At 43.7% G+C, this 23286-nt stretch overlaps 1 protein-coding gene across 2 annotated transcripts in view; it reads right to left on the bottom strand.

The window, feature by feature from the left end:
* Positions 1 to 922: 922 nt before the first annotated feature.
* LOC135539739 (phosphatidylinositol 4-phosphate 3-kinase C2 domain-containing subunit beta-like) overlaps positions 923 to 23286 on the bottom strand; it is a 73289-nt gene continuing 50925 nt past the window's right edge. The window contains exons 17-32 of one of the 2 annotated variants that reach the window (XM_064965812.1): positions 20577 to 20670; positions 20330 to 20424; positions 16896 to 17184; positions 14088 to 14180; positions 13833 to 13962; positions 13509 to 13645; positions 13169 to 13338; positions 12635 to 12791; positions 12449 to 12558; positions 11413 to 11614; positions 7190 to 7314; positions 6761 to 6878; positions 6084 to 6171; positions 5190 to 5296; positions 4924 to 5049; positions 923 to 4830 (exon numbers count right to left, since the gene is read on the bottom strand). In XM_064965812.1, the coding sequence (XP_064821884.1) occupies positions 4639 to 4830; positions 4924 to 5049; positions 5190 to 5296; positions 6084 to 6171; positions 6761 to 6878; positions 7190 to 7314; positions 11413 to 11614; positions 12449 to 12558; positions 12635 to 12791; positions 13169 to 13338; positions 13509 to 13645; positions 13833 to 13962; positions 14088 to 14180; positions 16896 to 17184; positions 20330 to 20424; positions 20577 to 20670 (2233 nt within the window). In that variant the 3' untranslated portion in view covers positions 923 to 4638. Of the gene's footprint in view, positions 4831 to 4923; positions 5053 to 5189; positions 5297 to 6083; positions 6172 to 6760; positions 6879 to 7189; positions 7315 to 11412; positions 11615 to 12448; positions 12559 to 12634; positions 12792 to 13168; positions 13339 to 13508; positions 13646 to 13832; positions 13963 to 14087; positions 14181 to 16895; positions 17185 to 20329; positions 20425 to 20576; positions 20671 to 23286 lie in introns of both variants that reach the window. The other variant, XM_064965811.1, reaches the window with a different exon arrangement.

Raw genomic sequence — 23286 nt, forward strand, 5'->3', positions numbered from 1 at the left:
TCTATATAATACATTGTATTTGTACAATGGATCGAATCCCTGAGCTGGCAAAGTAAAAATCTGTCATTCTGCCCCTGAACAAGGCAATTAACCCCCTGTTCCCCGGTAGGCCATCATTATAAATAATAATTTGTTCTTAACTCACTTGCCTAGTTAAATAAACATATGTGGATGCCCTGATTTACTTAATCAGTGCCTAGCACAGTGTAACTTGAATCTTTCCCTTACAGTATGCCTGGTACAGAGCATTGACTCCTAGCTGTTGAATGTCATACACTCTCATCATACTGTATTTAAGTTTCTGTGTGGTCATCATCTGTGGGCTCTCAGATTTAGCCAGTAGATCTTGTCTGAGCAACACCCCTGCAATGGTGAACATTGCTTCCCCACATAGAGGTTTACTCACGGTCATTCACACTTATAATAATCTGATTGTTACACAGATGACTGCCTGGGTGTGCTGGGACACAGAGGTATGCAGACTGACTGAAGTGTTCCCTCCCTCATAGTGAAAAGGATTATAAGGGCATGGCATTGAGCTATACGATTAACAAATAACATCACATGAAACTGTTTCAGAGAAAGCGAGAAGGGGAGGGTGTATTATGATACAGAGAGGGAATTGATTGATTCAATCTTACCTCTATCAAAAATAATGGGCTATATCATGGTCGCCACCCATACCTAAGCCCCAATGCTGTATCTGCAGAAAAGTATTTTTCCTTCAACAGAAGTTGAGGTTTAATTATGCCATTAATTATCATTAATCCGATCCCCCATAGTTTTGTGACTAGTTGGGTTTTCATGGTAATTAGACAACTGCTGCAGAGTCAGTGGATGTTTCATCTTACACAGTGCTTTCATCAGATGAAACACACACAACAGAACAGTGCTCACACAAACACCCACATCACCACACACGTCTTTTAGATTCAAGTTTATTTTGTTATTATTTAGTGCAAACAATATTACAAAACATGGTCAAAAAAATAAGAAAATGCAATACAATTTTAAAGTCTAAAGCATAAGAAGTGGGGTAAAACTATATCCTGAATAAAATAAAGAAATCACATTAATGATATTCTCAGTATTTACAGTACACAAGAGCCAGTTCATTTTGAACTTACATTCGGTCTCGTTTTCCCAGCATTCCATAGAGGTCAGAGTTCAGTCCCTTGGAGCTGACCTGGAAGGACTCAGGTCAAACTCTTTCCCATCCCAAATTGACCCCTAGACCCTACCCCTAGGCACTTCACATAGATCTGAAAGAACTAGAGAGGTACCTTCTGGTAGAATTTACACTATATTGCTCAGACCTATACATTATTTTCAGATTTACACTTGGTATGTTGCATGTAGGTGCTTGGTTTGGGAGTCCCAATGCCTTCCAGTCAACCCCTGTCCTGGTCTCCTTCCATGTGTAATCACTGGTCTGTTAGGCAAGAGCAACATTTCTATCATAACACTTTTAACCAGAGCCCTATACTGCATAGAGATCCATATTTGACTCTACTCTTAGCTAGAGTGTCAAGACCAGAAAGAAAAAGAGACATGGAGAAGGAAGCCATATGGTGTCTCTCCTTTCCCCCAAAGTGGTACAACTGTCACAAGGAAAAAAAACAATTAAAATGACTTTAATATCGGTCATCAGTCTTTTAGCACACAACAAATACCAACACTCAATATGGAGAAAGTCATATTTCAATCATTTAAAAATGTCACACTAAGAGCCAATAGCCACATTATAGCCATTCAGATTGTAGTGAAACACACCCAGGGAATATTCTTCCTGTTCTAGAAACGAAACCAAATATGTAAATATCCACCAGACACATTCAAAGGGCAGTCAAATAAAGTGTTGTGTTTTTTTAATGAGAGCAGTGGTTAAACTGGTTGGTTCAGGTTAAGCATGCTGGTCCTGTGTGATTACTGCACTTAAGCCTGAGATAGGCGAACCTTTAGTCGAAAAGCTCCTCTTGTCATTTCTAACACGCACCTGTTCAAACTGTCTACCCTTGTTTCTAAAACAGTGATGTAGCTACTCTTCATGATTACTGAATGAAGAAACATTTTCAGAGATTTGGTGAATTGTATGTTATGTCAAAGCCTATGCAACCAAACCAAAACAAATAGCATCTAAATATTCCTTGCAATGGATGCGGGTATGTTTAATGATCCAAACAAATACGCGTTACATTTCAACGCCTTAGAAAGCCAGCCTTAACCTGTATTCGTCTGTAATTGTATTGTGATCTGAAAACATCGGACACCAAGATGTCCTTATCTTACCGATAGCTGCTCTGTTATAGAAACTTCCTTCACCGATTAACCATATTTCACCAGGTGTTGTTTTTTCCTGACCAGGAATAAACCTTGTCCTAGTTATTTATATATATTTTTCTTACAGGTCAACCCTTCTTGCTCAATTCATGAGTTAACCTTGATAATCCCCTCTCAATAGCAACAACTCTGCCCACAAGCAGATTTTCCCACTGAAAGCGGCCATTTTGCATTGCGAAAGGTCACAGTGTCTGTCTGCCATCGAAACAAGGACAGAGTGTCCAGCTCTTACACAAGAAAATGAGAGCGGGATATCAATGCCAAAAATGGCAAACTATCAAATCACTGAGTATCTCCCGAGGAAAGACACACCTGAGTTGAGCAATGTGCACGTAGTCAAAACCTTGATTTGCTTCGTCAGCACTTCTGTCACTGTTCCCCCCCCCTCCTCTTATAGCTACAGTACTGTATAACACATGAACAGGATCACTTTGTCGTTTGAAAAAGCCACGAAAGTCAAATGTAAGTTCAAAATGCACGAGAAATAAAACCAAGTGAAACATTTCCACTGCATACAGTCGGAATGGTGTGAGAGTTTTGTGTCTGAAAGAGCTTTTCTTTGCTCAGGCAGTTTATCCGTGAGGCCAGCAAATCATCTGATTTTCCCCACATAGACGTAGAAGCACTCATGCAACGACAACAAAATAATATTCTAAAGGCGTTGATATAAGAAACATTTTTGAACAAACGTTTGAGATTTGAGGATTCTCCCATGAAGACAACATTGTTATGTCAACGCACAGTACTACATTTAAAATTCGATTAGCGACCGGTGTCAATTATCATCAAACGGCGAAATGAAGCGTAGGTAAGGCTTGGATTACAACAGCTAGTCAACAATGGGAGACACAAACACACACCCAAACCAGCGCACACTCCAACAAGTTCTAATGCAGAGGAGCTACTGAATCAGGCTGAGTGGACAAAAGTCACGTGAGTCTTTAAAATGTGTTAGGGAGGACCCAAACCATAGGCAGGTCCGGTTGGTACTGTACATCTCTACCCCACAATGACACAAAAGCATCTACGCCCTCTCTCTCAAATCAGAAAGACTGGATCCAACATAATTCACATATCACGATCTGCATAAATCTGGGGTACACACAGAAATCAAAATCATTTACACACACACACACACACACACACACACACACACACACACACACACACACACACACACACACACACACACACACACACACCCAAACAGAGCTCGAAATGGAGCGGCACTAACAGAAGGGTAACGCTTGAAAAATAAATAACTTACGGTTCTCTTTTAAAGGACAGGACTTTGGAGGGGACCAGACCCGTTTCAAAGTCTTTTAAAAGACAGGACTTTGGGGGGGACCAGACCCGTTTCAAAGTCTTTTAAAGGACCGGACTTTGGAGGGGACCAGACCCGTTTCAAAGTCTTTTAAAGGACCGGACTTTGGAGGGGACCAGACCCGTTTCAAAGTCTTTTAAAGGACACGACTTTGGAGGGGACCAGACCCGTTTCAAAGTCTTTTAAAGGACAGGACTTTGGAGGGGACCAGACCCGTTTCAAAGTATTTTCCGCCAGGCGGTAAGATGGACGTCTCTTCGTTGGCCCGAGATAAAGGGGAAAGAAGCGGTCCATGTTTTCACAGAGTAACAATGCCCTCTGCTTCCTCCCACTGGTCCCCCGTGCTGCCTGGTCTTGGGAGGCCATGTTGTTACCAGAGAAATGTCTTCTGGAAGTCAGAGTGGTTCTTCACATGACCCAGTTGTCCCTTCTTATGGTGATCAGAGAGTCTTAAAGTAGGTCCATACAGTCCAGTACAGTCCCATGGATACAGTGTCCAGTGACGATTGACCGTCAATTATATATATTTTTTAAAATTTAACCTTCAATTAACTAGGCAAGTCAGTTAAGGACAAATTCTTATTTACAATGATGGCCTACCCCGGCCAAACCCGGACAATGCTGGGCCAACTGCGTGCCGCCCTATGGGTCTCTCAATCATGGCCGGATGTGATACAAGCCTGGATTCAAACCAGGGAACATAGTGATGCCTCTTGCACTGAGATGCAGTGCCTTAGACAGCTGCGCCACTCGGGAGTGAATGAGTCAATGAGTCTACAGACACACAAACACAACTCAAATCTACATAGGACACACACATCCCACCTGGGCAGGATACGGGTCCACACACACCCCCACTGGGGGAATAAACCAGCCCGAGAAGCTGGACAGCTCTGACCATAACAACTGAACGCACTCACAACCTGATCAGTCGTTCCTCTCTCCCTCTCACCCTCCACCTCCGACTCTCATTCTCAGCGTGTGGAGTCGGTGCTGGGCGTGCCCAGCTGGTGCCAGTCTGCCCAGCACTGCCCGGCTGTCAGGGTCTTCAGGGGGATGAAGGCCTCGCCCAGCAGGGTGTTTTCCCAGAACGCACCCTCCCCCAGCACCCGCAGGTGGATCACCCTCTGCTGCAGGTCCCCGCGAGGGATACGGTCATACACCAGCTACGGGGAGAGAGAAGGGACAAATTTTATCTTCTTGACTTCATTGTAAGATGAATGAATTGTTTTATTTTGTACTTAGGAACATTTCCTCACCATCTCGTTGTAGGTGGGGTTGCAGGTGCGTCTCGCAGCCTTGGTCTTCCTCTTGCCGGTTTTCTGGGGGTCTGGGAGGAGGTACAGCTTGACGTAGGGGTCAGGGTCTGTCCCATCCTGCAAGGGCTGCTGGGAAAGACAAAGAGGGGGGGGGGGTGTAGTCAGTATATCCACAATAACAGTATACAACTTAAACAGTATGCTGATCGTACACACACACACACACACACACACACACACACACACACGCACACACACACACTCACCAGGCCTCGTATGTGCATGACCATGATGAAGAGCTTGTCACTCTTATAGGAGATGGAGAGCTTGACCTCTCCTACCACTTTGCCCGAGACTGGACCCCAACAGATCTCTGGAGTTGGGGGAGAGAGACAGAGACAGAGACTCAGACAGAGTATGTGGTTAGAGCTGAAAGAGTATAATGTAGGTCTTGAATAAGTCTATAGCCTACAGTGTGTGTGTGTTTATAGTGGCAGGAAGTATGTGTCCACCTATTGTGTGACGGGCCAGGGAGGAGGGAGGGGTGGAGCTACAGAGATAGGTGATTCTATTCCTCTGTAAGTGCTGTAGGTTCATTAGAAAGCCAATCAGGCAGAGTGACAGCTAGAGTTCCATTAACCTCTAACCCCTAACACATGAACCTTAGGTCAACATCAATGTAACCAAACACAGCAACCATAAAATCGCACTGTACAACTGTGGAAACAGCAATAAGTAAAGAAAAGAAATAAGTAAAGAAGTAAATAAGTAAAGAAAACTGCTCCCATAGCAAGAAATGCTGACGTGCGTTAGTGTTTGTGTACACTTCTGTGTTTGACATGCTGTGTGATTGCCGACACGTTGTTCAAACAGCGCATGATAAGACCCTAGTCTATGACTGGTTAAAGTTATCACATAGGCTATTATTCCTGTCGCTAAGGGCACAGAGCCCCGGGGTCAGCTGATGCTGGCAGTACACTGGACTCAGCATTTGTTTTTAGTAAGTGATGAACTTTGACCCTGTGCCTACATGCTGTGCAAATGATCTCATTAAAATAACTATCGATCCTGTCAGTGAGTCATCTGATGAATCACACACTGTGTGTGTGTGTGTGTGTGTGTGTGTGTGTGTGTGTGTGTGTGTGTGTGTGTGTGTGTACCTGCAGGTTTGCTCTGCAGTGTGTTCACCACTGTTCCAGGTTTCTCGTCTCTTTGCAGAGGATGGAAGAAAGTGTAGATGAGGTCACACTGAGAGATAGAGAGAGAGGGGGGGTAGAGAGGAGAATGAGGAAGTGTATATTCAGTGAATGACAGAAAAACAACAAAATGCCAACCTCAATGAGGTCTAATTCAGTTACAGGTAGCACATGAACATTTTGAAAACGGAAAAATTAAATGCTAATACTTCGGGGTTAGCAATTCTAGCTTGCGTTTTAGTTTGTCAAACTGTTCTATTACGGATACAGTGGACGAAAGTTTGCCAGCACACAGAGGCTGGACAGTTCTGATATGGGCCTGCAGTACCTCGCCCCGAGACAGCATGTGTGTCTAAGTCTGTAAAGCTGATATGACGCTGCTTCGAAAAAGGGAGGGGCTGAATTCTAAGAAACCCAGCAGTCAAACTGAAACCACAGACACACAGACACTCTGCACCGGTCATTCTGCCAAGTGCACGTCTGGATATTTTATATGATGTCAGTTAGAAAAAAAGAATACAGTCACTTTAAGAATCGCAGTAGTTTCATACAGTCATTTACACTAACCACTGTACATGGGATGTTTCAGGATTAGGATGACAGTCTCGTGAACACACCAAAGGTCAGAGGGGACTGGTTACCTGGGCGACCTCTGGCGCAGCATGCACCAGATGCCAGACGTATCCGTTTAGCTCGTCTTTCCTCCTGTCAGCCATCGCCTCTCCTCGAGACCGCCCAATCAAAAAGCGGCTGGGGAAACTGGGAGGGGCAGCAAAGGACTTTGTCATGGTTTCACTTTACAGTTGCTACATCTAGTTACCGTAGGTAGTTAGTATGGGCACAGATAGAATACCACTGACATCCTTTCCTTTCAGTTATTTAGACTTCAATAAGCTCGATTAATCCAGAACTAAAATGTAGCGGAATTTGGTCAGATGCGCAGTCTGTCCACAGTCTATTCCTCTATCGCTATTTAGAGTTAACTGTTGTTTCAAGAGAAGGGCGACGGTCTCTGTACACAATCAGTGTGTGTGTGTGTGTGTGTGCATAAGTGCATGCGTGCGTGTTACCTGGGTAGTTTGGATGAGGGGAAGATGAGGCGTAGTTTACTGTGTAGTTCATAGAACTCCTCAAAGCTCCTCTGGACCAACACTGACCCCTGCTGGCCTTCCCGCTCCACCTTCACCACAAACGCCTGGGGAGAGGGACACACACACAATGTCTTCACTGACATTCTCAACCTATCCATGACTGGGTCTGTGATACCGACATGTTTCAAGCAGACCACCACAGTCCCTGTGCCCAAGAAAGCAAAGGTATCCCGCCGAAATGACTACCGCCCTGTAGCACTCGGTAGCCATGAAGTGCCAGCAGCATACCACCCTGCATCCCACTGCTGGCTTGCTTCTGAAGCTAAGCAGTGTTGGTCCCTCGATGGGAGACTAGACACTGCTGGAAGTGGTGTTGGAGGGCCAGTAGGAGGCACCCTTTCCTCTGGTCTAAAGAAATATATCCCAGGACATTGCCCTGTGTAGGGGTGTTAACCCCAGTGTCCTGGCTAAACCCCGGTGTCTTGGCCCTCACACCATCATGGTTACCTAATCATCCCCAGATTACAATTGGCTCATTCCTCTCCCCTGTAACAATTCCCCAGGTTGTTGCCGTAAATGAGAACATGTTCTCAGTCAACTTACCTGGTTAAATAAATAAAAAGATGTGCTTTGAAAGACTGGTAATGGCTCAAATTAACACCTTCATCCTGGAAACCCTAGACTCCCTCCAATTCGCACACTGCCCCCACAGATGATGCAATTGCACTCCACACTTTCCCTTTCCCACACTTGCCCTTTCCCACCAGGACAAAAAGAACACCTATGTGAGAATGCTGTTCATTGACTATAGCTCAGCGTTCAACACCATAGTGCCCACAAAGCTCATCGCTAAGGACCCTGGGACTAAACACCTCCCTCTGCAATTGGATCCTGGACTTCCTGATGTGCCTCCCCAAGTGGTAAGGGTAGGCAACAACACATCTGCCACGCTGATCCTCAACACGGAGCCCCTCAGGGGTGCGTGCTTAGTCCCCTCCTGTTCACCCACGACTGCGTGGCCAAGCACGACTCCAACACCATTATTAAGTTTGCTGACGACACAACAGTGGTAGGCCTGATAACCAACAATGATGAGACAGCCTATAAGTAGGAAGTCAGAGACCTGGAAGTGTGGTGCCAGGACCACCACCTCTCTCTAAACATGAGCAAGACAAAGGAGATGTTTGTGGACTACAGGAAAAAGAGGACCGAACACACCCCCATTCACATCGACGGGGTTGTAGTGGAGCAGGTTGAGAGTTTCAAGTTACTTGGTGTCTACATCACCAACAAACTATCATGGTCCAAACACACCAAGACAGTCATGAAAAAGGCACAACAACACCTTTTCCAACTCAAGAGACAGAAGATTTGGTATTGGTCCCCAGATCCTCAAAAAGTTGTACAGCTGCAGCATTGAGAGCATCCTGACTGGTTGCATCACCACCTGGTAAGGAAACTGCTCGGCATCTAACCATAAGACACTACAGAGGGTAGTGCGTATGGCCTAGTACATCACTGGGGCCAAGCTTTCTGCCATCCAGGACCTATATACTAGGCGGTGTCAGAGGAAGGCCCCAAAAATTGTCAAAGACTCCAGTCACGCAAGTCATAGTCCGCTCTCTCTGGTACCGCACGGCAAGAGGTACCGAAGCGCCAAGTCTAGGTCCAAAAGGCTCGTTAACAGCTTCTACCCCCAAGTCTGAAGACTGCTGAACAATTAATCAAATGGCCACCAGGACTATTTAAATTGACCCACCACCAACTATTGTTTTTACACTGTTGCTACTCGCTGTTTATTATCTATGCATCGTCACTTTTACCCCTACCTACATGTGCAAACGACCTCGACTAACCCGTACCCCCGCACAGTGACTCGGTACCAGTACCACCTGTATATAGCCTTGTTATTGTTTTTTTTATTTGACTTTTAACCTTAGATAATTTAGTATAATATTTAACTCCATTTCTTGAACTGCATTGTTGGTTTAGGGCTTGTAAGTACAGTGCCTTGTGAAAGTATTCGGCCCCCTTGAACTTTGCGACCTTTTGCCACATTTCAGGCTTCAAACATAAAGATATAAAACTGTATTTTTTTGTGAAGAATCAACAACAAGTGGGACACAATCATGAAGTGGAACGACATTTATTGGATATTTCAAACTTTTTTAACAAATCAAAAACTGAAAAATCGGGCATGCAAAATTATTCAGCCCCCTTAAGTTAATACTTTGTAGCGCCACCTTTTGCTGCGATTACAGCTGTAAGTCGCTTGGGGTATGTCTCTATCAGTTTTGCACATCGAGAGACTGACATTTTTTCCCATTCCTCCTTGCAAAACAGCTCGAGCTCAGTGAGTTTGGATGGAGAGCATTTGTGAACAGCAGTTTTCAGTTCTTTCCACAGATTCTCGATTGGATTTAGGTCTGGACTTTGACTTGGCCATTCTAACACCTGGATATGTTTATTTTTTTAACCATTCCATTGTAGATTTTGCTTTATGTTTTGGATCATTGTCTTGTTGGAAGACAATTCTCCGTCCCAGTCTCATGTCTTTTGCAGACTCCATCAGGTTTTCTTCCAGAATGGTCCTGTATTTGGCTCCATCCATCTTCCCATAAATTTTAACCATCTTCCCTGTCCCTGCTGAAGACAAGCAGGCCCAAACCATGATGCTGCCACCACCATGTTTGACAGTGGGGATGGTGTGGTCAGGGTGAGGAGCTGTGTTGCTTTTACGCCAAACATAACGTTTTGCATTGTTGCCAAAAAGTTCAATTTTGGTTTCATCTGACCAGAGCACCTTCTTCCACATGTTTGGTGTGTCTCCCAGGTGGCTTGTGGCAAACTTTAAACAACACTTTTTATGGATACCTTTAAGAAATGGCTTTCTTCTTGCCACTCTTCCATAAAGGCCAGATTTGTGCAATATACGACTGATTGTTCTCCTATGGACAGAGTCTCCCACCTCAACTGTAGATCTCTGCAGTTCATCCATTGTGATCATGGGCCTCTTGGCTGCCTCTCTGATCAGTCTTCTCCTTGTATGAGCTGAAAGTTTAGAGGGACGGCCAGGTCTTGGTAGATTTTCAGCGGTCTGATACTCCTTCCATTTCAATATTATCGCTTGCACAGTGCTCCTTGGGATGTTTAAAGCTTGGGAAATCTTTTTGTATCCAAATCCGGCTTTAAACTTCTTCACAACAGTATCTCGGACCTGCCTGGTGTGTTCCTTGTTCTTCATGATGCTCTCTGCGCTTTTAACGGACCTCTGAGACTATCACAGTGCAGGTGCATTTATACGGAGACTTGATTATACACAGGTGGATTGTATTTATCATTAGTCATTTAGGTTAACATTGGATCATTCAGAGATCCTCACTGAACTTCTGGAGAGAGTTTGCTGCACTGAAAGTAAAGGGGCTGAATAATTTTGCACGCCCAATTTTTCAGTTTTTGATTTGTTAAAAAAGTTTGAAATATCCAATAAATGTCGTTCCACTTCATGATTGTGTCCCACTTGTTGTTGATTCCTCACAAAAAAATACAGTTTTATATCTTTATGTTTGAAGCCTGAAATGTGGCAAAAGGTCGCAAGGTTCAAGGGGGCCGAATACTTTCGCAAGGCACTGTAAGCATTTCACGGTAAGGTCTACACCGGTTGTATTCGGCGCATGTGACAAATAAAATGTGATTTGTATTTGATTTGTATGCTACACAAGAGTTACATACTGGAGCAAAGTTGATCTTTTAAACATAGATTTTTTTGGGGGGGGGGGTAGGATAGAGAGGAAAGACAAGAGGAGAGAGTTGCTGAAACAGCAGAGGGACAGATTCCAACCCATACTGCAGAAGTATGTGTTCCGCGGCGCTGGCTTAAACCATAGAAGAGATAATCTTACATGACTGGACCCTTACATGATGTATCCTTTACTGAGGCTATACTGTGGGTAAGCGTGCGGTAGAGGCCGTTTGAATTCTATATTTATGATGGGCCTATACTCGTGGTGTAGGTCCCACTAACTCAACTCTGGACCTTGAAGCAACTATTGACTTACGTGTGCTTAATTTACTAGGGTGGTAGGTGTGTATGACTGAAGACTTACGTATGTTTAATTTACTAGGATCGTAGGTGTGTATGACTGAAGACTTACGTAAGTTTAATTTACTAGGGTCGTAGGTGTGTATGACTGTAGACTTACGTATCCTTTGCTGGGGCTGTAGGTTCGTATGTGTCGGCAGACAAAGAGGTTGCGGATGAGTCCGTCAGTCTTCAGGGTGTAAACCCGTGGGGCGAAGGAGAGCACAGGACGCTCTTCGGATGAGGCAAACTTCATCTGAGCCAAGTTATGGATGAAGAAGTTCAACTTAGTGGCAACACTGCCCAGACTGGACTCTATCAACCTAGAGAAAGAGAGACAAAAGAGAAAGACAGAAAGACAGGGAGAGAGAGGAGACAGAGGGGGGAAGAAAGAGAGGAGAGAGAGAGGGGGGGGAGAAAGAGAGGAGAGAGAGAGAGGGGGGGAGAAAGAGAGGAGAGAGAGAAGGGGGAAGAAAGAGAGGAGAGAGAGAGAGAAGGGGGAAGAAAGAGAGGAGAGAGAGAGAGAGAGAAGGGGTAAGAAAGAGAGGAGAGAGAGAGAGAGAGAGAGAGAGAGAAGGGGAGAGAGAGGGGGGGATATGAGTCAAACAATTGACAACAACCATAGCAGACAAGCGAAAAAAAACAGACAGAGACACACAGTCTATGGAGTTATACACAAAAGTCATAGTCTCATGTCAGATGGCATCACTCCTACGTGACGCTCGTCCCTCAACCAATCTGTCGTGTAGAATGTGGAACTCAGCTGTGCTGTAGAACTCGGCGCATTAATCAGGGCAGAACAGATATCATGCAAATTTGCTAGAGCGCCAATACACTAGCTAGCTTGCAAGATGGGGTACTCAGCATTGAGTGTGTGAACTAGCGTTGTTAGCATCCCTCCCTTTCGTTTCATATGGATTGATTTGATACTAGTTCAGCCAGCAAGCAGCGAGCAAATTTTCATGCACATTTCAAATTTCATAAATGATTCTACCACCAAAAATTGCAGGTGTCACCTTGGTAACATTTTAGACCACATATTGTAGCTGAACTTCTTTCTAGCTATCCCATGGGTGTATGCGAGTTATCAGACGACCGCCTGCACTGATCTATCTGACGTCAGACATTGAAACAGAAGTGTGTGTGTGTGTGTTTACCTGGTGAAGTACATGGTGGCGTCAGCCTCAGACTCGTGAGGTCTCAGCGCGTCGTAGACGTACTTCAGATCATCCAGGTCGGACAGCTCAGGGATGCCACACGACAACATCTTACACAGAAAACACAGGAAAACATCAGTGTGTGTGCGTGTGTGTGTGTCTGCGAGTGCGTGTGTGTGTACGCACCAGTCCCAGTAGGTTGAGGAAGAGGTGTGCGTGTTTGCGGATGAGATTGTAGGCCTCACAGCACAGGTCCACAAAGTCATGGAAGCGACTGGAAGGTTTGTCTCCCCCGTTGATGACGTAGGCCATGTCAGAGGTGAACACAAACGGAGCACGGTCCCTGACAATCACAAACACACGCGCACAGAGAAACACTAATCAGAACACAGGGCCATTGGTCTCTGCCAATAGGAACAGAACCATCTTTAGCGGTCTGACAATCAGAAAAAGACCGTTTCCGGGATCCTTGGGATGTCCATACCCTAAGCGCTAACATTAACCCCTTACCGTAACCATTTTAAATGTCAACTTCAGTGGGGTGACATCAGAGTTGGGACATCCAAAGGAATCTAGATAGCAAGGACCCTTCGGTGAGGCATGGCCAAAAACAAGTGGCTAAAGTTGTGATCCTCTGTCCTAGCAATAGGGGCTACGGCTAGATTTTAAATTGAAGTTGGGCATACATTTCCCAGCGTCCTCTCTGCCTCACGGGCTTACCGTTTGATGTTGCCAAACATTTGTGCATGTCCCAGGAACTTGCCGAAGTCGATGTGGAACATGTGACCGCTGGTCTTCAGCATGATGTTGTCGTTGTGGCGGTCACAGATACCCAGGATGTAGGTGGCCACGCAGCAGCCTGCGCACGAGTAAATGAAGTTCTCCACAGCCTAGTATGCCGTGGAACAGGGTTAGAGGTTACAGGTCAAAGTGTGTACAACAGAGAGAGAGAGAGCGAGAGACAGAGAGCGAGAGTGTGTGTGCGTATGTGTGTGTGCTTGAGTGAGTGTGTGCGTGCATGCATGCGAAAAACTGTGTGCGTGCGCTTTAGTGAGCGTACCTTCTCGTACTCGTCCTCTGTAGGGTTGTGTTTCTGTAGCCAGTCAGCCAGGGGGCGGTCCTTAAAGGAACCAGTCACTCCATGTTCCCCCTGGATCTTCCTCAGAGTCTCAGCCTGGGGAATCATCTCCACCATACCTGACAGAGAGAGATGGGGAGGGAGAGGAGAACAGGAGAGAGGAGGGAGAGGGGAAGAGGTAGAGAGAGGGTGGGATAGAAAGGAGGAGAAAGAGGGGGAGGACATGGGTATAGAGGGGAGTGAGTCAGTAATGTAACTCATCCCCAATTTATATCTCCACCCCTCTCTCCCTTCCTCCCTCCCCACCTCTGCCTCGTCCAGTAGAGAAGCATCTGAAGATGACCATCCTCATGTCCAGTCCCTCCTGGATCCAGATTTTGTTCATGATGCGGATGATCTGCAAGGTCAGCATGTCCTGGCGCAGGTCATCACCTGACTGGGAAGCAGAGGTGAAAGGGCACAAGACACAGAGGTCACAGAGGTCACAGATGTCGAAGGTCAACAAGGGTTCAGAAAGGCACAATTAAGTGGTTTGTTGATTCAGTAGTTTAGAATGTGTGCCTTGAAGATGACGTTGATGTTGTCTCCTCGAGGATCCAGGTTCTGGAAGGACAGTTTGAGGGGCACGGCATTGGAGTTGAAGTAGGAACACGACTGCAGACCGGAGATGAGAGAATGGATTAGAGATCAAATATACACACACAGGAGCATACATACAGACTAAAAACACACACCGGACGGAGCACATACACACACTAAAACACAAAAGGAACATACACATACTACAATTGAACACAGAACACCCAGAGGCAGACATACACACAAGAAACCAAAGACACTGTGCATTAGCATTTATGCACACAAAGCATGGGCATGCGTCCCCAATCCCTACAGTATCCTTCATTTGACCAGGGAATTATCATTCAGGAAAGGGATGATACTTGGGTCAATGACAGGAACACAGGCTTAGGCCCAGACTGGCAAGCTTCTAAGCAACTGAGGAATCATTGCGTAAGACAAATCAGAAAGGTTCAATCTGGTTATTATGTAACCGCTCTCCCATTGTAATGGGAATCCGGCTAAATTCTGGAAAACTGTCAAATCCCTGAAGTTCTTCATCCTCTCTGTCAACATCTTAATTCAGACAGGCTTCATTACGGACACAAATGCCATCATTGATGCATTTAAATCACCATTTTATTTCAGTGGGCTATCTCTTTGAAAGGAACTAATAAGCCTATTCACAATGCTATTGGGTTGGATGCTGATAGGGGTAACTTGCAGAATGATCAGAGAAATGATAGTCAAAGCTTTTCTTTCAGGCAATTTACAGAAATTGGATGCTTTGCTAGCAACAGACAACAATAAATCCACAGGGGGCGACCAATTGGATCCTGGTCGGCTTGAGTGTGCAGCGCCCATCAATGTTGGCTCAATAACCCTCATTTTCTAGTATGGAAATCATCTCTTGAGCTGCCACTCCATAAGTGAGGCGATAGTAGTGATCTTAATAATTATCGCCCCATTTCAAGGCTTCCTTGTACAGCTAAGATTCTCCAATCCTTGGTAAATGTACAACTTTTCTCTTTTTATCTGAGAAGTGTATTTTTTTTATGTAAACCAGGGTTTAGGCCTGGACGTACTGAAGGACTATTACAGCAACCTCTTTAGTTGTTAATGATCTTGCCAATGCTTTAGACACTACAATAAAATGTGCTGCTTTGTTTGTGGTCCTGCCAAAAGTGTTTGATACTGTTGATCTTGCTATTTCACTGAATAAGTTGTCGTCGAAAGGCCTGAGCTCTGACGCCTGGTCATGGATTTATGATTATCTTAGTGTCAGACCTCAGGCCATTATGACTGACGGAGTTTCTTGAATTTCTTGAAGTACATAAAGGTGTTCCGCATGGGTCAATACTAGGTCACGCCCTGACCTTAGTTATCTTTGTTTTCTTTATTATTTTGGTTAGGTCAGGGTGTGACGGGGTGGTTTGTGTAGTTTTTGTACTGTCTAGGGGTTTTTGTATGTCTAGGGGTTTATATGTCTATGGTTGCCTAGGTTGGTTCCCAATCAGAGGCAGCTGTTTATCGTTGTCTCTGATTGGGGACCATATTCAGGCAGCCATATTCCTTAGGTATTTTGTGGGTTATTGCCTATGTGTAGTTGCCTGTCAGTACTCGTGTCTCATAGCCTCACCTTCGTTTTGTTGTTTTGTATAGTTTGTTTAGTGTTCTTTGTTTTAATAAAAGAAGTATGTATTCTTATCACGCTGCGCCTTGGTCTCCTCGTTATGACGAACGTGACAACTAGGACCTGTTCTTTTCAGTATTTATATAAATGCTATTAATCTGTTAACATTTTTAAATGTATGCGGATGATACTATTACACAGGCAATTGCCCCGACTGCTGACCTGGCTATGACAAGGCTACAGTCCCATTTTGCAGTTGTTGCAGAAAGCCCTTACTGATAAAAACTAAATACATGTTGTTTTCAAGTTCGTGTACGATTGTCTTGGGTGGATTACATCTTTACTCATCGGATGGTTCTATAACCGAACGAGTCCTTGCATACAAACACCTTGGTATTTGAATAGAGAGTGATTTATTGTTTTTAAAAAACATACCACTGAGCTTGTTAAGAAACTAAGACTTAAATAGTCTGCTTTTTTCCCCTTCTTTTTTTACAGAAACAGATCTCGTCTCTCTCTAGATAGCAGGAAGCAGGTTGTGCAGTCAACCTTTCTTCCGGTTCTTGATTATGGTTCTACTATTTATCAAAGTGCACGTGCCTCTACGTTTTCATAGCGACCTTGGTTTTATCACAGACAGTTATATTACTCATCACTGTATTCTTTACCAAAAGGTTGGCTGGACGTCTTTGAAGTCACCTAGGTCACATCGTCACACTCTTTTTGTTTACAAAGCCCTGCTCCAGAAACTTCCGACTTACCTAACTGCTAAGATTGAAAATGACAAGATATCAAACCGTTCACAAGGTTGGTTAACTCTGGAAACTCCTTTGGCGTCTAGAGAGTTAGGTAAATCAGCCTTTCATTTCCTTGCACCTTACGTGTGGAATGATCTGGAATACACTTTAAAATAGGAGGAATTTCGTGCCTCTAGGGCATTTCAGACAGTTGCTAGGGGACCTTTTAACTGAAGAATGTGTCCGTTTTTTGATTGAGTTAAGCTTTTTGTGTATAATAATATGCATTTTATTGTGTATATGAATGTGTAGTTTAATGTGTTTATTGTATTTTGATGTGTATTGTGGTGCATCTGGGAAAGAGAGTCGGTCTCAGCATTGACTCCCTGTCAAAATAAAGATGAAATAAAAAAATAAAGTAAATAAATAAAAAACACGTACCTGTATGTTGACGGCTTTGACCAGCATGCCAGGGTTGAGGGGGAGACGGCAGCTGCTGCTGACTGAGAAGAACTGCCTGACCTCCTCCAGTCCCTCCCGAAGGATGGCCTGTCTGCTGGAGGGAGAGGTGTCCCGGACACGCTGGGCTACTTTAGCCAGGATGGTGACCAGCCAGCACTGTCTGTCAAACTCCTCCCTGAGACCCCGACCCACACAGCACAGCAGGCCTGCTAACAGGTGCTGGTACCTCCCACTGAACTGACTGTCCTGCAGAGTGTCCTTCAACAACCTGGGAGAATGAGAGAGAGAGGTTCAAAACACGTAAAGAAACTGTTTTATAACAATTGCCGTGTATCCATCCTTTTTTCCCTTGAGGCAAAGCACAGATCTATAAATGATCTGGTGGTCAAAGTAATGTTACCATATTTTTTTTTATTCACAATATTCAGACAATTCAGGTCTGTATTCTTAAAGTAATGTAGGAAAGAAGAACGCATTTCTGAAGTACTTCAACAAGGCCAATATCTCCCTGGCTATTGATCATACTTGGTATTAGTAGTTTATTAGGATCCCCGTTAGCTGTTGTGATAGCAGCAGCTACTCTTCCTGGGGTCCACACAGAACATGAAACATGACATAGTACAGAACATTAATAGACAAGAACAGAACTACATACATTTCAAACGTCACACATCGCCTACATATCAGTACATACACACAATATCTCGGTCAAACAGGGGAGAGGCGTTGTGCCGCGAGGTGTTGCTTTATCTGGTTTTTAAAACCAGGTCGGCTGTTAACTTGAGCAATCTGAGATGGGAGTTCCATGCAATCATGGCTCTATATAATACGCTTGAAATTGTTTTGGATTTGGGGACTGTGGAAAGATCCCTGGTGGCATGTCTGGGGGGGGGGGGGGGTAAGGGTGACTGTCAGTGCTGTGTATAAAGTGAACATTACAAACAATTAGGAATTTAACTTGTTTCTTATAAAATCAAAAAATGTTGCAGTCAGTCTCTCTTCTACTTTTAGCCAAGAGAGACGGGGCGTGGATATTATTGGCCGTCTAATTACAGTGAAGAGTACGATGTGCCGCTCTGTTCTGGGACCACTGCAGTTTTGTCTAGGTCCTTCTTTGCAGCACCTGACCATATAACTGAGCAATAATCAAGATAGAACTAGAGCTTGTAGGACTTGCTTTGTGGAGTGTGGTGTCAAGAAAGCGAAAGCATCTCTTTATCATGGACAGAACTCTTCCCATCTTTAAAACCATTAAATCAATATGTTTTGACCATGACAGTTTACAATCCAAGGTCACACCAAATCATTTAGTCTCCTCAACTTGCTCAACAGCCACACATTATTCATTATCAGATTCAGCTGAGGTCTAGAACGTAAGACATGATTTGTACCAAATAGAATGTTCTTAGTTTTAGAGATGGTCAGGACTAGTTTATTACTAGCCACCCATTCTAAAATGGACTGCAACTCTCTGTTACGGTCCCTTGTGCAGTACTGTATATTGTGTAAATATATAAAATTGTGTACTTTGTGTTCTGATGCTATTGTGTTAAGTCATTTTTAAGAATCCCTTCAGAATCCCTGCATTTCCCAATCTGTCCAGCAGGTGGCGACATGTCTTCAGGACAAACATGCATATAAAGTGTCAATGATATCGTACATTACTGCATTGTCATGTATGGGCTCCAGTGCACTACTGTATGATTAAGCGGGTGTTTCTGTGAGCGAATGTGAGTCATGAGATGACTGGTCTATGTGAATTGGAGGTGGTTGTATGTACAGAGCCTTCAGGAAGTATTCATACCACATGACTTATTCCACATTACAGCCTGAATTCAAAATTGATTCTTTATTTTTTTTCTCACCCATCTACACAATACCCCATAATGACAAAGTGAATATATGTTTTTGGAAATGTTTGCACAGTTTATTGAAAATTAAATTTAGAAATATCTCATTTGCATACAGTGCCTTCAGCAAGTATTAACACCCCTTGGCTTTTTCACATTGTTGTTTTACAAACTGGGATTAAAATATATTTGGGGGGATAAATCTCTGAAGAGCTTTCCACACCTGGATTGTTCATCAAAATTCTTCACGCTCTGTCAAACTGGTTGTTTATCATTGCTATGCAACCTTATTCAGGTCGTGTCATATATTTTCAATCAGATTTAAATCAAAACTGTAACTCTGCAGCATTCACTGACTTCTTGGTAAGCAACTCCCATGTAGATCTGGATTTGTGTTTAGGTTATTGTTCTGCTGAAAGGAGAATTCATCTCCAAGTGTCTGCTGGAAAGCAGACTGAACCAGGTTTTCCTCTAGGATTTTGCATGTGTTTAGCTCCATTCAGTTTCTTTTTTATCCTGAAATACTCCCCAGTCCTTAACGATTACAAGAATACCCATAACCTGATGCAGCCACCATCATGCTTGAAAATATGGAGAGTGGTACTCAGTAATGTATTGTATTTGCCCCAAACATAACACTTTTGTATTCAGGATAAAGAGTTAATCGCTTTGCCAAATATTTTGCAGTATTATAATATTTGTATTCTGTACAGGCTTCCTTCTTTTTACTCTGTCAATTAGGTTAGTATTGTTGAGTAACTAAAACGTTGTTGATCTATCCTCAGATTTCTCCTATCACATCCATTCAACTCTGTAACTGTTTTAAAGTCACCATTGGCCTCGTGGTGAAATCCCTGAGCGGTTTCCTACCTCTCCGGCAACTGAGTTAGGAAGGACGCCTCTATCTTTGTAGTGACTGGGTGTATTGATAGACCATCCAAAGTGTAATTAATAACTTCACCATACTCAAAGGGATATTCAATGTCTGCTTATTTTATGTTTACCCATCTACCAATCGGTGCCCTTCTTTGCGAGGCATTGGAAAACCTCCTTGGTGTTTGTGGATGAATCTGTTAGCAATTCACTACTCGACTGAGAGACCTTGAAGATAATTGTATGTGTGGAGTACAGAGATGAGGTAGTCATTCAAAAATCATGTTCAACATTATTGTACAAAAGAATGAGTCCATGCAACTTATTAAACACGTGTTTACCCCTGTACTTAATGAGGCTTGCCATAACAAAGAGGATGAATACTTATTGACTCAAGACATTGCAGCCTCTCATTTTTTATTCATTTGAAAAGATTTCTAGAAACAAAAAATTCCACTGACATTATGGGGTTGTGTGTAGGACAGTGACACACAATCTCAATTGAATCCACGTTAAATTCAGTCTGTAACACGATACAAACGTGGGAAAAAGTCACCGTGGTGTGAATACTTTCTGAAGGCACTGCACGTGGTCATGTATACACACGTGGATATGTCTGCGAGAGCCTACATCAAGTTGGGTGAGACAGAGAAGGCTGAGCGTACGGCTGAAATCTCAAGTAGTTCTCACCAGAAGAGGTAGTGTGCGATGCGCATGTCCCCTATGGCTCTCCGTAGCAGGAAACGCACCAACGGGCTGTCAAGGTAACACTCATATTTCAGAGCCTGAGAGAAAGCGAGAGAGATGGTTAGAGAAAGGTGCAACGGATAGGTGTAAGAAATATGGATATAGCTCCACATGGCCATTTGATAAGGTGGTCATAAGGTGTTCGTGGAGTGTTCGTAAGACATTCAATAAGCACTTATAAAGGTTTTACCTGCACCAGCTGAGGCAGGAAGTCCAGCAGCTCAGGGTCAGAGATGGTGTCCATCCACTGTACTGCAGTACGCCTCAGCTCCTGATCAGGGAAGCTGACAGACATTTGAATCCATTATGCAATCAATTATTACCTTGTTTCAATCCAAAATGGCGACATATTTGAGAGGTCAAACAAACGCATGGACTTATACTTTGAAGATAAATACACAACGCAGAGGATGAGAGTACTAGAATTAACGATCAATAGGGAATTGTCAATGTAAATGGGATTTGGGTTTCAGTTCAACATCTGTTTAGAATCTGTGGATTGTCACTCCTGAACTCAGAGCTACGTGTGCTACGCTCTGTACATTGAGTCTGGGGCAGGATACTTGTTATTTGGCCATTGGTCCAGTTATACCGCAAGGACATCTGATTGGTCAACCCCAGACTAGGGTGGGGGGTTATAAGTGGCATTCTTTTCTTTGTTCGGTGGAGAAAAGCTGAGGACAGGGGAGACTGAACATGCATCTCCCAGCATAACATCTATGATTTGTCCTTCTCAAATAAACCTATTTTTCTCCCCCTGATTTGCTTTGGAGTTTGTATAATTGAAGAATAACATCAATTGCTAACACTTGGTGCCGTGACCCAGATGATTTGCTCTGAACAACAACAACCAGGAAAAACGTATCACTTTGGGGAGTCAACTCATAATCTCCTGATTGACGGCAGAATTACTGGGTGAGTCTGGACCAATATCATTTAAAAAGAACCAAATCAGGTTAAAATAGTGCATGCAATGAGTGATATGTATCTGTGATGATGTATAAGAGTTTAGTCCTTTGTTATTCGATTAGAAGGTTGGAGTCCTTACTCTATTAAAAGGTTTGAGGCATCTTTTTTTGTGAAACCTTCTTGTTGCACAGAAGTGAGTTGCTAGTGAAGTAGCAATTTTTACACATGTGGTTAATGTAAGCCTTCAACAAGCTCTTAGTGGTGAACATAAGTTATGGTTAGCCAGGCCATACAGAAACAATTTGTGTTCTAGAAGAGGTTTGAGTCCTCAAAAGGGGTTATATAAATATATATATTTTGGGGATAAATACATATATAAACATAGAGATATATATTATACAACTTTGGAAGTTAATATTATGACATTGCAGAGAGGAAATTGTAGTTTGAAAGCTCTTGGTGAACAAATAAAGACCTTAAAAGGAGAAATTCCCTATTGCAGCAGGAGACACAGGTGAAAAAGTCAGACGTGACCCCGACCTGTGGCCTCTCTGTTCTCCAATCTATCCTCACATTGAGTTGTGTAAGGCAGATCAGGTTTCAAGCATCTGGTCAGCACTGCCTGGCATTGAGTCAACAGATTCTGACAGCAGTGACGAACGATGTCTTAGGCCAACCAGAACACAGGCTGTAAAAGGGAGTAAAGACAAACCTCTAGAGACAGTAATCACACACAAATCAGCATCTCCAAAACAGTTGGATGAATGCTCCAAAACGTTGAAGCATCCACGAGACGTGGGTGTCAGAGTTGTGCAGGTTCTGAGTGAAACCAACAACATTATTCGTTCAGTAGAAGAGAAACCTGGTGTATGTTATTATTTGGGGATTTCGGGGTCACTGGCAACGAGAATGTCGGAAAAGAAAACGTGATTTTATGAAAAGTGGCCTCGAGAAGAAGGGCCCATCTAAGTGAAAATGGAATCAAGACAACAGCCCCAACGGCACAATGTTGTTGCAGAAATTTAAGAAGCTCTCTTTGGCTCAGCAGCAGAGTTTGCTGGATGCTGTGGAGGTAAACTAACCCCCTCTTACGTCCCATCTCAGCTGGTGTACATACTGTATCAAATCGGATGCAATGTATGTGAATATGACTGTTAACAACATGGCGGGAGATTTTTTTGTAGATACGGGTGCTGAAGTCACTGTTATATATATACAGATATATATCTTATGCAAAACATATATGATATGTCCTCAGTACACAGGCAAGAAGATAAGAGCAACAGGAGTGGGGGGGGGGGGGGGGAGATGAAGACACATGTGAAACAAACCAAACCATTATCAATTTCTATTGGTCCAATGAAGATTGAAGCAGGCTCTAGAGTTCAGAACCATGCTATTTGGACTACGAAGGAAAATGAGTGTGGAACTTTGGATATGGGAATCAGCCCTACCTTGCACACAACAATATCCCATTAGCAAGGAAGCTATGGACGCGACTAAAGTAGTGATTAAAGATCTATGGGACATGGGTATAGTTGAAAAGAACCGGTGTAATCCAGCTACTCTGGCGCTTCCTCCAGATACCACACCGACTGTTGTGAGTTGGTTTTGTATCAGCTCTCTGATGGGTTCATAGAGTCACTCGTTGGAAAACCCTGAGCTTATCTTATACACAGACGGTTCACGCATTATGGAGGGGGGTTTGAGGCAGGGAGGATGGGTAGTTACTACAAGGTGATCATACCAGGCACGTTCGATTTGAAGAAAAACAGAAGTTCACTTTATGAGTGACATAATGCTTAACTATTGCATAGAACTCTTTAATGGGGAATAACTCCCGAGGGAGGACATGACATAGTGCCAGAACAGTGGGTGATGGTAAAAAAATATATGTGACAGAGACATTAGGGCCAAAATGGGAAGGTCATTATCAAGGTCAGCAGTAAAAGTCCAGGGAAAATCACGATGGATACATGTCATTCATTGCA

The sequence above is a fragment of the Oncorhynchus masou genome, chromosome 5 (assembly GCF_036934945.1).
Source record: "Oncorhynchus masou masou isolate Uvic2021 chromosome 5, UVic_Omas_1.1, whole genome shotgun sequence".
Taxonomy (NCBI): Eukaryota; Metazoa; Chordata; class Actinopteri; order Salmoniformes; family Salmonidae; genus Oncorhynchus; species Oncorhynchus masou.